Raw genomic sequence first — 13108 nt, forward strand, 5'->3', positions numbered from 1 at the left:
CCTGAGTTCGGGGTTTCCACTGACCTCAGGAAGTGGGCTTCTCTCTCCACAGCCGGCTTCCTCGTACCGACCGGTAAGGCCTTCACCTTCCTCTTCCGACGTCCTTTATTCTTTTCTTCCCGTTGTTTTTTGTTTTTCTCCCTTTGCTGCCATTTTCTCCACACTTTCACTTTCAATTTGTTATGGTTTCTGTGTTAGTGACTTTGTTTTTTCTCTACTTTTTTTTAACTTTTCTGGAGAGGGCTGGTATTTTCTTACCGGTCACTACTCCATCACGTGACTTTCTCCACTAATGAAACTGTTTGAAATGGTGTATACTGAGTTGCAAGTTGAGGATGAGCATTGCAGTGATGGACTGTGTTTGTAGCAACTAACATTTTGTTAATCGAAGTGTGTACTAAATGTGCACTATATGTGCTAACAAGGATTAAATTTTGATCTAGTAGATTGTCTGGTAAGTTAGTTGGTTATGTTTGATGTTCTGTTGGTCTTGATTTAGTTAAGTAATTATTATTGAGTAGGGAGACTTGTGTAGATGGAAGATGTGCTTGATACTTGAATTGACGTTTGTCTTGATGCTTTTAAATGCATTGAATTCCTTTATTTTATTAATTGAATTACTAATGAAATAGCAGACTTCTCATTGAGACACTAGCTTTTAAGTTTGAAACACACTCATTGACAATTTCATTCCAAATAATATGTGCCCTGATAGACTATAATTTCTTAATCATAATTGAAGCTCTTGGGATAGAATAAAGTGTTTTCTGCTTTGGAATCTAAAGTTTAATTTTTGGCCTAAACATTTCAATTTTCTGACTTTTATGCTAAAATTTGTATTTATAAATGATATTGGTTTAGTAATTGGCTCAAATGTTTCATTTTTTCCCAATAGTGGTACTACTTTTTCTTCTTCAAGTAGAAATCTGGGAATCCCTGTTGCAAATAGAGCTCCTTTCACATTTGCAAGTGGTCCCAGGAATTAATGGCCATTCAGCCTTTAAAATGTCTAGTCTGAAAGGAAAATTGTCTCAATGCCCGGAGATTGACAACCTCAACCCTCTAGTGTCTGCAGATGCTGGCGTTGGAATCAGGCAAGGATAGAATGGGCAATTGCATTGTGGAATTGAAATGACCCAAGACTTTGTGCGAGTCCAGGAATATGAAGGAAGAAAAGATTAAAATGAAGGTATAAACTTTGATATGGGAGAGAGAAAGAGATAAATAGCAATAAATAACAATAGTGGACAATTTTTAAACAGTGTAGGAACGTTGGTAGTGCTGTTACGCACTATTTATAAAGAGGTGGGGAAAATGCGATGGCGGACTTGACTTTCCAGAATGCCATGCACAGAGAAACCCCTCCATGAGTGCTTCGTGCATGCAGCCCTTTCTCTGCCACATGGCATTCTGCGAGGGCAGGTTTGCCATCGCTTCCCCCCCCCCCCCCTCAGTATTTCTATATTGTTTATGACAGTGCTACCAACTTTCCCACCCTGTTTAAAAATTGACCACTAAGGCTATTTATTGCTAGCACTTTCCCATGGTCCTTATAAAGGTTTATGTAGGTTAGTACAATAATAACAGGCTGAAGGGCTCATACCGCGCTGCACATAAAACATAATTATGTTATAATTAGGCATGATTAATTTTGTTCAGATATAAGATCATAATACATTAACCAGGATTTAGGGCAAGTTCACCATGGCTCCTTACAAGTGTGATCTTATTCAGTGTTGTAGTTAGGAGTGGTCAAGAAGGAAAAACCATGCTCTTATTTCTATCTCAGGACACTGAACAGCTGATTTAGTGGGACGCAAGTGTGAAAGCACCTTAGGTGTTGATATTCTCCATGAATCCAAAAGATTTGTGGAAATATTAGATACAACTTGAACTTTTCATGAACTTTCCATGCAGTCATCTTGACTTTAATCCCTCTTTCAATATTAATTGGATTTCTTGCAGCAATGGAACTGGAATCTTTTGAGATAATTTTGAAGCAGATTGTTCTAAGAAATTGCTTGTAATTAATGGAATTAAAATTCTCTTATTATTTTGAAAGAATAAAGGAGGCAGAATTGTGATCTTTGAATATGGCACTCGTTATTTCCTGAGCAGTTTGTTTCAAAGCAATAGATCTAAATGAGAATGCAATATCTGATGTGCAATCAATAATTACACTTCAGTCAGTGACTATGAATTCAGAACAAATTTGTCCTTTTGGTGTTTTTTTCCAATGAAGCAAGAATTGAGCTTCATGTTCAAGGCAGGACAAGGAGATCAAAGTTTTCAGCAAAGTTTCTGCTCTGAAACACTTGTGAGTTGACCACCTTGCAACAGTCATGATAGCATTTTAGGACAAGGCTCTTCAGATTATCCATATTGTACTGAAAATGTCTTCACTAGGGAGCACCAGCAAAACATAGGGTAATTGTACTTGTGGGAACAGATGTCAGACTTGTAGCATGGCTCTTTATAATATTTATAAATGACTGCTTTTTGAGTTATTCTGCCCAAATTTAGTTTTGTAGATCTTGTTAAGAGACAGCTATGCAGTTAATTGTTCTGTATTAGATGCTCCTTTTTTTTACCCCAATGAGTTGCTGCTCAAACGTTGCAGGCCTTTTTCTGAATGGCATTAACAGGCATTTGTATCACCACATCTTTGAGGATCATGGATATTCCAGCTTCCTATTGTAATGGTGGGATTGATGATGGTGATTCATATTCATCCTTGAAGTGTTATGGGCCCAGAGGACCCCCAAAACCCAGCAGCAATAGAATTTCACCAAGATAAATGGTTACTTAAACAAAAGTTGGTTTTAATTATCTTTAAACATGAAAACAGAATCACACTTTACCTTATTACTATTAACTTACTTAACCACCTTCTAATTCTAAGCACATGTGTATATAAGTTCAGGAAAGTTCTTTGATTCACAGTCCAATATCACTTCTCACTCCTCTAAGTTCACTGGTATCAGCCAATTCTTATACTGTGCACAGAATTTAACATTTATAAATTTCATCAGGCTTTGGTGCTTGAAAGGTAAATGGTTACCACTCAGGAAGGTTCTTTTCGGTTTTCAGAGAGAGATTTGTTATTCATTGGACACAGACTGATTCCTTCCAATCAGCCACTTCAGTGTCTTGCCAAAAAAACTTGCCCCATCAGGGATTTACAGGTGATAACCTCTTTCTTTCAGGTCATCACAGAGTTCCTTTTCTGTTTCCTTTATTTCAAGTGAAACATTGTACAGCTAGCAATCTCCTCTTGTATGGACCACAAGGGCTTTGACTAGACTGAATTAAGAACTCACAGCCTGTCTTCAAAATGGTGTTTTTCCCACAAGCTTTCCAGCTTGTTATGTTCCAGTCCCAGGTACTGCTGCTGAACTGAATTCTCTCTCTCTCTCTCTCTCTCTCTCTCTCTCTGAGAAAACCACATGACTCTCTTAGAACAGCAAACTGCACTCAGACTGCAGCACCGGACCCAATCTTCTGAACTCGTTCATCTGTTGCTTTCCAAATCAATAATCCATTACTCCACAGCATGTACAATTAACACCTACTTGTGAAGTCTTTATTGGTATTCTTCAAAGTTTTTGTAAAGGCACCCGGAGCCTGGACTGTCTGGCTTCAGCAGAGCTCTGGCATTTTAAATGAAATCTGTTTTGGTGCTTGTATGTGACCTACACTAAAAAACTTGCCACAATTTATCTCCTTTTCAAACATCTATATACAATATAAAATATAACATCATCTGTCACAGAAGCAACAAATGCTTGTTATATTATAGTTTCAGTGAAGCATTTTGTGAAGTATCGTCAAATAAAATTCTAAAGCAAAACATGTAAGTCACACTCATATAGGACACCAGAAGGCTGGTCAAAGGACAGCTTTTAAGAAATAGCAATGAAGGACAGAGATTTTTAGTAAAGGAATTCCAGACTTCATCCCAAAATAGAAATAGCTAAAGGCACAGCTGCCAATATGGAGCAACTAAAATCAAGAATATGCCAGAGCTAGAATTTGAAGAGTGCAGAAATTGCAGGGAGGAGGGTGGGGGTGGGGTTAGAGGCTGGAGGAGGTTTCAAAGCAAGGTAGAGGATAATGGGGTGACAAAATAGAATGCTTCAGAATGGAATTTTGGATTAACCATGATGGATGAAAGAAGGGTGGCTGGAAGAATACAAGAATGGTTCAACTTGGAAGAAACAAATGGCAGGGAAATTGTTGAAAATTGACATTGTAGAAAAATGAAATTTTCTTCAGTATTAACTAAGAAGAAAAATGAAAGGAGGTGTTTTTGCTTTTGCTTGGTGTGAGTTAGACCTTGTAATCAAAGGGAAATATAAGGTATTGAGATAAAGAAGCACAGTTTTATTTTGTGATTCAATCTTTAAGAGCCAGATTATGCAAATCCCCATACTTAACCCAGTATACAAAGTAAATATTTGCTACTTCTCCACAAAAATTGAAAATTGCTGGAAACATCTGAGAGTTTGTATATTTTGCATATATCTTTCTCTAAGTAAGAAGGATATAAAAGCATATGGCACATAGTTTGAATAAAAATCTGAAGAAACCTTGAAGCCCATTGTGTTGTCCACCATTTAACAAAATTGTTGATTGATCTTTGTCTCATTTTGTCTTTTGCAGACTAACTTCATTCTTTATGTACTTTTTTTTAAACTGTATGACCTAGTGTTAAGTTCTTAACAGTTCAATGTGAGCAGTGAATAAAATCTTGCTTATGACTGTGTGCAATGTGCTGACTGACCCATTGGTCACAGATTGAGATGTACTGCTTCAAGGAATTATTTGTCAAGATCCATTGTGATTAACTAATTTGAGAGAGCAATCCAGATTAGATGGTAATGAATTTGAAAAGGTTTTTTTCTTGTGTTGCTTTGGTCTGAAATATGACAAATTTAAGACTGGTGTTTTATACATCTTTGAAGTGTGGAGAGCCACTTGACACAATTGAACAAATGAGAGCTGTTATCTGCCCATCAGTCTGTGTGCAATAATGTTGAATAAAATAAATTTTGATGTTGCACGGTCATTGCCGATTGTGGATCAATGGGTGGCATTCAAGTCTGTGACTCTATTCATTCTCAAGGCTTGCACACAAGTCCAGCATTGAGGGAATGCTATACCACTGGAGGTAGCTCATGTCAGATAAAACATTAAACAGGGACTCTTATCATCACACATCTCTATCATCACGACTGTTTTGGAGTAAAGTAAAGTTGTGTATGGTATTCTGGTCAAATTAATATTCCTTAATCAATTTCATTAACCAGTATTTTTTTTTAATGTATTGCTATGAACGGACGCTGACCAAACAATATTGGCTGTCAGGGTGACTGCTTTGGGACACCCTGTGACCCAATTAAAGCAGGATATTCCAAGGTTATTACAATGCTTATTTAATATTTGTAAATGCTGCATGTAAATCCAAATGGAACGAAACAAAAAAAAAGCTAAGTACTGTATATTCCTTTAGCAAACAAGAAAAATTACTGATGCTTGAAAACTGGAAGGCAATAGATCAAGACGGCACAAGCCCAAATTAAAATGTGGGAGGGGTAAAGGGGTAAGAGCCTGGGCTGGCAGATGAATATAGGTGGGAAAGTGGGAAGAAATGGGAATCAAGTAAAGGGGTAACAAGAGGAAGAGGGCTAAGGAAGATGTACTCTGGTAGGAAGACAGTAGATCATGGAATGAAGGGAAGGGGTGGGGAGCTGGAGGAAGGAAGGGTGGTGGCGGGCACAAAGAGAGGGCAGGGAAGGGGAAATGGAAGTAAGAGAGGAGGAGGAGGAATGGGGCCAGATATTAGGGAAAACAAGAAGGTTTAGTTTAGAAAACAGGGATGGGGGGAGTTGCGGGAAATTGGAAAAGTCAATATTGATGGTGCCTGGTGGGAGACTGCTGAAACAGGACATAAGGTGCTGTTTCTCCAATTTGTTTGGGCAGCACAGTTAACCATGGACAGATGTGTCTACTGGAATGAGAAGTGGAATTGATGTGGTTGACTACTGGTTAATCCTGGCTGTTGTGGTGGGCAAGGCAAAGCTGCTCAACAAAGCAATTTCTCCCAATAGGAATTCCAACTGACCGGTGTAGAGGAGGCAATAAATGGCTCGTACAGATTTGCACATGATGTTGCCTGGCTTGGAAGGACTGGTTAGGGCCCTGAGTGGTAGTGAGGGAGCAGGCGATAGTGTAGCACTTGGTGTGGTTACAGGGATAAGTGCCAAGGTGCAATTGGTGGGAAGGGATAAGTGAGTTGCAGAGAGGGGGATAAGTGCAAATGTGTCTGGTGGTGGGATACTATTGAAAGTAATGGAAATTTCAGAGAATATGATGGATGTGGGGATAGTTGGTGTGGAAGGTGAAGATGAGGGGAACCCTGTCCCTGTTTTGTTGGGAGAGGATGGGGCATGGGCAGATTTGCTGGGAATGGTGGAGATGTGAGAGAAGGCTGCTTTAATAGCAGTGGAGGGGAATCATGTTTACTGAAGAACATTTCTAATGTCCTGGAATGGAACACCTTGTCATGGGAAGATAGGGACAAGATAGAGGAACTGAGAAACTAAGGGGTGCAAAATGAAGACAAGATAGGATGATACAATTTCATTAGGTCAGAAGCAGATGGTCTTCTGGAGCAGTTAGGTTTTGTGGATCTTGGGTAGGAGGTAGAACTGAGCAGTGCAGCGTTGGGAAATAATGAGCTCGGATGCTGTAGAGGGAGATTTCTGAAGGCGGTGGGGTCAGTGTTCGTGTGGGAGATGGTGATGCCTCTTGGTGGGGTGCCACTTAACAAGAGAGTAAGAGGAGGTGTCCAAGAACTACCATCTGGCCTCAGCAAGTACATTTGTGAGACCTTGTAGGTTGAGGTGCAAGGACAGCTCATGTCACTTGGAGCATCGGTTTTCAGGACACTAGTTTATCCACCATCAAAGTGAAAATGATATCGGAATCTTAAGAAGCCAGCAATCAGATTCCAAGCAAATCCTTTGAATTGTTCATTTTTTAAAAACTTTCAAATCACTCTCAGGCATCTTTTAAATTGCTTATAATTTAATTATCAGTGAATATTTGAAAGCTCCAGTTATTTTACCAGCTGTTGACTGTATTTTGTGGAATGAGGCATGTCTAATATTACAAGGTCTGGTAATCAAACTGAATGCATGACATCTGACTGGAATTGAGATTTAACCAGGTGGTTACATTTTGCATGCAACATGTTATAATTTTAGCTCTTTTTTTTCAGAAGCCCTGCACCGTCCAGAGTTTGAATCACAGGGTCTGAATGAAGCTGCTCGGTGGAATTCCAAAGAAAACTTGCTTGCGTGCCCCAGTGAAAATGACCCCAACCTTTTTGTTGCACTGTATGATTTTGTTGCCAGTGGAGATAACACACTCAGCATAACAAAAGGTGAGCAGCAAATTGCCAATCAATTTTGGCAAAAAAACATATAACCATATAACCATTTACGGAGCGGATGATGCAATAAACAAATTAAAATATACTTGAGAACCAGAATTAACAATCTTGTGGTCAACTAAACTAAACCATGACGATGTTCAGTAAAACCCTACTCTTAGCATTTTCATAGAACAAACTGAAATAGTAGACAGGGGTGGCAAGGATAAATTGGTTATAGGTTTAACACTATTCTTTATTTGACATCTGAAGTCATCCCGTACTTGTGTTGTTTTGTGTCCTTGGGCCTTGGTTGTGATATTTTTTAAAGCATGATTCCAACGACAATTTTTCATGCACTTATTTTGTGATTTTTTTATTTTGATTTACTATTTAAAAGATCAAAACCCCTTTTCCAAGCATTATGTTCCACATGTAGCATTATTCATTGGAGGTGTTGCCATTACTACTTCAATCTTATTTAATTGGTACTGTTCCTTTCAGAATCTTTCCAAATATTAAGTGAAGTGGGTTGTAAGTAGATTCTATTATGTATTAGTTTGATTTATCCTAACTAATTAATTGCCTTGCAACTGATTTGTAGAACGCAGCTTAGACTAGAAAGCCGCTGATTCTGAATATTCGGCTGCAGTTCCACTGATCACTTTTACCTGGCTTCAAACTGGCTTTGAGTACACAACTGTGAAAAAAATTAAGGTTATCATGTGTACTAAAACAGTATGAACTTCTTTGGATACAATTTTATATCCGGTTCAACATCCAACCAAGGTCTTGACTGTTGCTTATTTTCATATCTGTTTTGCCCAGATATCTGATAGTGACTGAGAAGTGAGCCTGTTCCTCATGTTATTTGGTCAGTTAGCAGCAAAGTGGAACGGTTGGGTTGGTAGACTGGGAATTTTCGGAGGAGTCTGTGGTAAAGTCACATATCTGTACTGCAGATGTGGTCAAAAGATTTATAAACCAAGATCCAATCCTAGACGTTAGCATACAGCTGTCAGGAAAAGTTGAATGTATATCAACAACTAATCATTGTAGATTAGCAGTTTGTTTTCTCTTGAGAAAATGGTTTTACTGTGTTCTATTTGTAATACATAGAATTATTGATGGAATCCTGGATTCTCTTTTTACAGGTGAAAAGCTTCGTGTTCTGGGCTATAACCATAATGGAGAATGGTGTGAGGCTCAGACTAAAAATGGTCAAGGTTGGGTTCCAAGCAACTATATAACACCAGTTAACAGTTTAGAGAAACACTCCTGGTACCATGGGCCAGTTTCACGCAATGCTGCAGAATATCTCCTCAGCAGTGGCATCAATGGAAGTTTTCTGGTGCGAGAGAGTGAAAGCAGTCCCGGACAAAGATCCATATCACTTCGTTATGAAGGAAGGGTATACCACTACAGGATAAACACTGCATCTGATGGAAAGGTACATCTCTATTTTGGAATCCATTGAAACAATGTGTCTATGTAACATTTGTTTCTCTATTAACAATGAAGAGTTCCATGAAGAACAAATGATCATGTAACAGTCGCTGTGTTTAAATAGATTATACGAGACAATAATTTTACAGGCAAGGTCACCTCACTTTTGGGTAAGCCAATACTTTGGTGGGGGGGGGGGGGGAGTGCAGTCAGCAGGAGGAAGTACGTGTTCTCTTTTTAGGTTACTAGTTCAAATCGATGAAAAATATTTGGCAGACAAATGACAGAGTGAAAAAGCTGGTTTAGTATAATTTGTCTTTACTGGCTAAATTAGGGACTAACCAACTCTGAAAGAACATCTTTTGAAGTTCTTGCTAGTGGACTTGAACAAGTTTTTAAAGTAACAACAGTAATTTTTCAATAAACATTGAAATTTAAGGGATGAGTTTAACATTCTGAACAGTGGCCCTGTCTGAAGTGCAATCATAATGCAGGTGTCTATTCAGAGAAAACTTATAATGTTATTTTTTTGCTAAGATCTTTCTGATTCACTCTGGGCAAATGTTCTATTTTTTAAAATCAGAATCAGAACTTATTGTTAAGAACAAGTCACGAAATTCATGTTTTGCAGTAGTATCATAGTGCAAACATTTATATAAACCACGACAAAAATAAATAAAAATAGTTCATGAAAAGTCAAAGTAAGGCAGTGTCTTTGGTTCATTCATCTCATCTTCAGGCTCCTGTACCTTTTTCCCAATGGTAGCAGAGTGAAGGGAGCATGGCCTGGGTGGTGGGGGTCCTTGAGGATAGAGGCTGCTTTCTTAAGATACTGTCTCTTGTCGATGTTCTTGATGGATTGAAGTCTGGTGCCCGTGATGTCACAGGCCAAGTTAACAATCCTCTGAGATGTTGACACCCAGGAATTTGATGTTCTTGACCCTCTCCATTGCTGAACCCTCGGTGAGGACTGGTTTGTGTTCTCCTGACTTCCTCCTGAAGTCCACAATCATCTCCTTGGTTTTGCTAACATTGAGTGCAAGGTTGTTTGTTGCTACTTGTGCAAGATTACAACACTTCTAGCATTTTAATCAAAATATAAACCAATGCAGAACAAAAATCCTATTTATTGATCTTCATGAAGATGACACCAGGAGAAGTTATTTTGTCTCACCCAGGCAATTGTCTGTTTTATTGCTTGCAACCATTGGATCTTCTTGAATTAGGTTTATTTTGATGTGGAACAGCGATTCTGGTATAGGATTGGATTTATGATTTGGAAGCAATCAGAGTCTTTGATTGAATTGAGATTTAAATTAATGCCTTTGAAGGTATTAGCAAATGTCAAATTGAATGCAATCTACTGTTCAGCAGCAAGGATGGATGAGAGACTTGGCAATTTTTGATTTTCAGCATTGCTCAGCAATGGCTCTGATCAAATTTAATTTAGAAATACAGCATGCTAACAGGCCCTTTCAACCCAGGAGGCTGAGCTGCCCAAATGTGCCCACGTGACCAATTAATCTACTAACCTCATATATCTTGGTGCACTGAGAGGAAATCAGAATACCAGGAGGAAACCCACACTGACACGGGAAGGGGTATGAACTCCTTAAAGACACCAGTAAATTCGAACTGTAATGGTGTTATGCCAATGGCAACCAGTTTGCTGTGAATTGTTTCTGGTTTAGTGACAGTTGGATACATAGGCAAATGTAGTAACATTCGGCCTTTTGGCTAAGATCAAGTGTAGTTCTTATAAGAATTGATCAACTGGATTTGTGAGAAGAGAGGAGCTATAGTTGTAGCATAAAAGAAGATACCCGAGAGGGCGTTTTGGAGCAGGAGATCAGCTGGTGTGAGCTGGCCTGCTGACGCAAGGGTGGATCCATGCGGATTGGAGGACCAGTCTAACATCCTTTCCAGCTCCACCAGCTCCACTAGAATGGCTGCAACAGGAAACTTCAATGTGGCAGGGTGACAGTGAAGGACCTGAGTGAGGGATTGCTGTTTTCCCAGGTCCTCTCTGTGCACAAGGTCCTGATGGAATGCCTCAAATTTGAGGGAAAGGACATCAGCCTCAAGGATGTCGTGGACAACAGTCACTTCAATGTGACACCCCTGACAGGATGGCAGAAGTTGCTTTGGGAGTTCCAGGAGAAGGGGAGCTCGGCTCCACTCTTGCTATTCAAGGTGCAGCCACTCTTCACCCTTCTGATGCAGAAGGAGTGAGTGATAACAGTGAACAGGTTCAATCCACATGTACTAGTTGTGGATGTGCTCACCTTCCTTAGCTGTTATGTTGAGGGGACAGGGACCTGCGTGGATGCCAAAGATATGTTTGGAATATGGACCAGCAAACGGCAAATGAAGGTGAAGCTGCGGAGAGAGCAAGTGCTGCAGCCTGTGTGCAGAAGCAGGCCATCTCTACAGAGCCTGTCCAAAACGCGTAGCCACTTACACACAGGCAACAGGGGGACAAATGACCAACACCACCACCCCCAGCGAGGTCAACACCCCATCAACCTCGACTGTAACTGAAACTCAGAGTTTCACAGACTGAGACAGAGATCAGAGGTAGACCCCACGCACATCCACCTCCAATTCTCAAACTCCAGCCATAGGACTGGAGGATCCTCCTGAGGAGGAAGAGTGAAAGGAGGAGAGAGGTGCAGAGGGAAAATAGCAGATGGTGGGTAAAAGAAAGAAAACCCAAGAAGCCCAAAGAAAGAAACCAGCAACGGACAGCTTGAGGAAGCCGGCACATACGCAAACAAAGGAAGCTTAAGAATGGAGAGGAAAGAAGGAAGAAAATGGATTACAATCAAGTCTGACAGTGGGAGGTACAGGATCCAGCAACCCCTTAACTCCCAGAGACTATGAGCAAGGCAGTAGAGGCCAGTGGCCCCACCCCCCCGGCTTTGAGAGACTGGGAGCAGTGGAGAGACAGCTGCACACCACCACCAGCCATCCCACTCCCCGGGAAAAAGCCCTGGGAGACCGGGAGCAGTCCAGATGCCATGACTCCCCAGCTATGGGAGAAGAATACAAGCCAGCCAGGAGACAGAGGAGCAGGAGCACAGCCAGATCGCCCCCCAGTAACACCACCACCATTGCCCAAGGATACTCTGATCCCAGAGGAAATCACATCCTGTTCTTGAGCCCACAATCAGAACTGAAGTTCACCAAAGTGGTGGCATGTAGACTCAGACTGATGGACACTGTGCTGTAAGGATTGCGAACTGAGAACTTTTATGAATTAAAAAGTGGAGATTAAATTCTCAACTCTAAACATGCGGAGTGTTAAACGCACTACATGATGTGTTCATGCTTTAAAATACCTCCATAAGTCAAAGCAGATGTTATTTTAATACAGGTGTGTAGGTTGCCACACCTCCAAAACTATTGGAGGTGGTCACGATGGTGGCCCCATGGGTTGCCTGTATGATCAGGGTGGGGGGATGATTGTCACACATCCATCTGTGGATCTTGCTGTGAGTTGGCAACTTTGGAATCACCAAGATTAAGGATGAAGTTGGGGGGAATTTCTTTGTGGTGGACCTGAAGTGCCATGACACCCCACTCCAGCTGATCAATGTGTGTGCCTCACCTGTGTGGAGCAAGAGGCTGGCCGTCTTCCAGCAGCTTCCACCTTTGCTGGCAATGTCCAGGCCGGTTATTCTGGCCGATGACTTCAAATGCATCATCGATGCAGCAGGATGATCAGACAGTGTCAACAGCAGACTGGATAGCTCCTCCTGTCTTCTGATGGAGATGGTAAAGGGCACACAACTGTGTGACACCTTCAGCAACCCTACAGGTGGAGCACAACCGCAGCCGACCTGGTCAATATCAAGCAGCTTAAGCTGGTCCCAGATAGATTTCATCTTTATGTCTAAGGCTGTTGCAGACAGAACCATCCCTGTTATGCCGGTGTTTTTCTCTGTCCTCTGCCTTATGCCTCCTGTCACCTACAGGAAGACCAGAAGGCAGGCAAAGGAACATGGAAGCTGAACATGAAGTTGCTGATCCCAGAGAAGGTAGAGGAACTAAAGGAGTATGCTGGTTGGAGAACCGTGAAACCCTTCTTTGACTTCACAGTGACCTGGTGGAAAGTGACCAAGACGTTCTTTTTTCGTCAAAGGTGTTCAAAGATCAAGACAGAGACAGGGAGCTGAACCAACTACATACTGACCTACAACAACTCCTGGAATTGAGAGGGGTGGA

The 13108-nt window shown here is 40.8% G+C and overlaps 1 protein-coding gene across 2 annotated transcripts in view; it reads left to right on the forward strand.

Moving 5' to 3' along the window:
* Positions 1-13108, forward strand: part of abl1 (c-abl oncogene 1, non-receptor tyrosine kinase) — a 194745-nt gene that overhangs the window by 90092 nt on the left and 91545 nt on the right. For both annotated transcript variants that reach the window (XM_069918694.1, XM_069918704.1), the window contains exons 2-3: positions 7283-7447; positions 8590-8885. In XM_069918694.1, the coding sequence (XP_069774795.1) occupies positions 7283-7447; positions 8590-8885 (461 nt within the window). The remainder of the gene's footprint in view (positions 1-7282; positions 7448-8589; positions 8886-13108) is intronic.

The sequence above is a fragment of the Narcine bancroftii genome, chromosome 1, assembly GCF_036971445.1.
Source record: "Narcine bancroftii isolate sNarBan1 chromosome 1, sNarBan1.hap1, whole genome shotgun sequence".
In the NCBI taxonomy this organism is placed as follows: Eukaryota; Metazoa; Chordata; class Chondrichthyes; order Torpediniformes; family Narcinidae; genus Narcine; species Narcine bancroftii.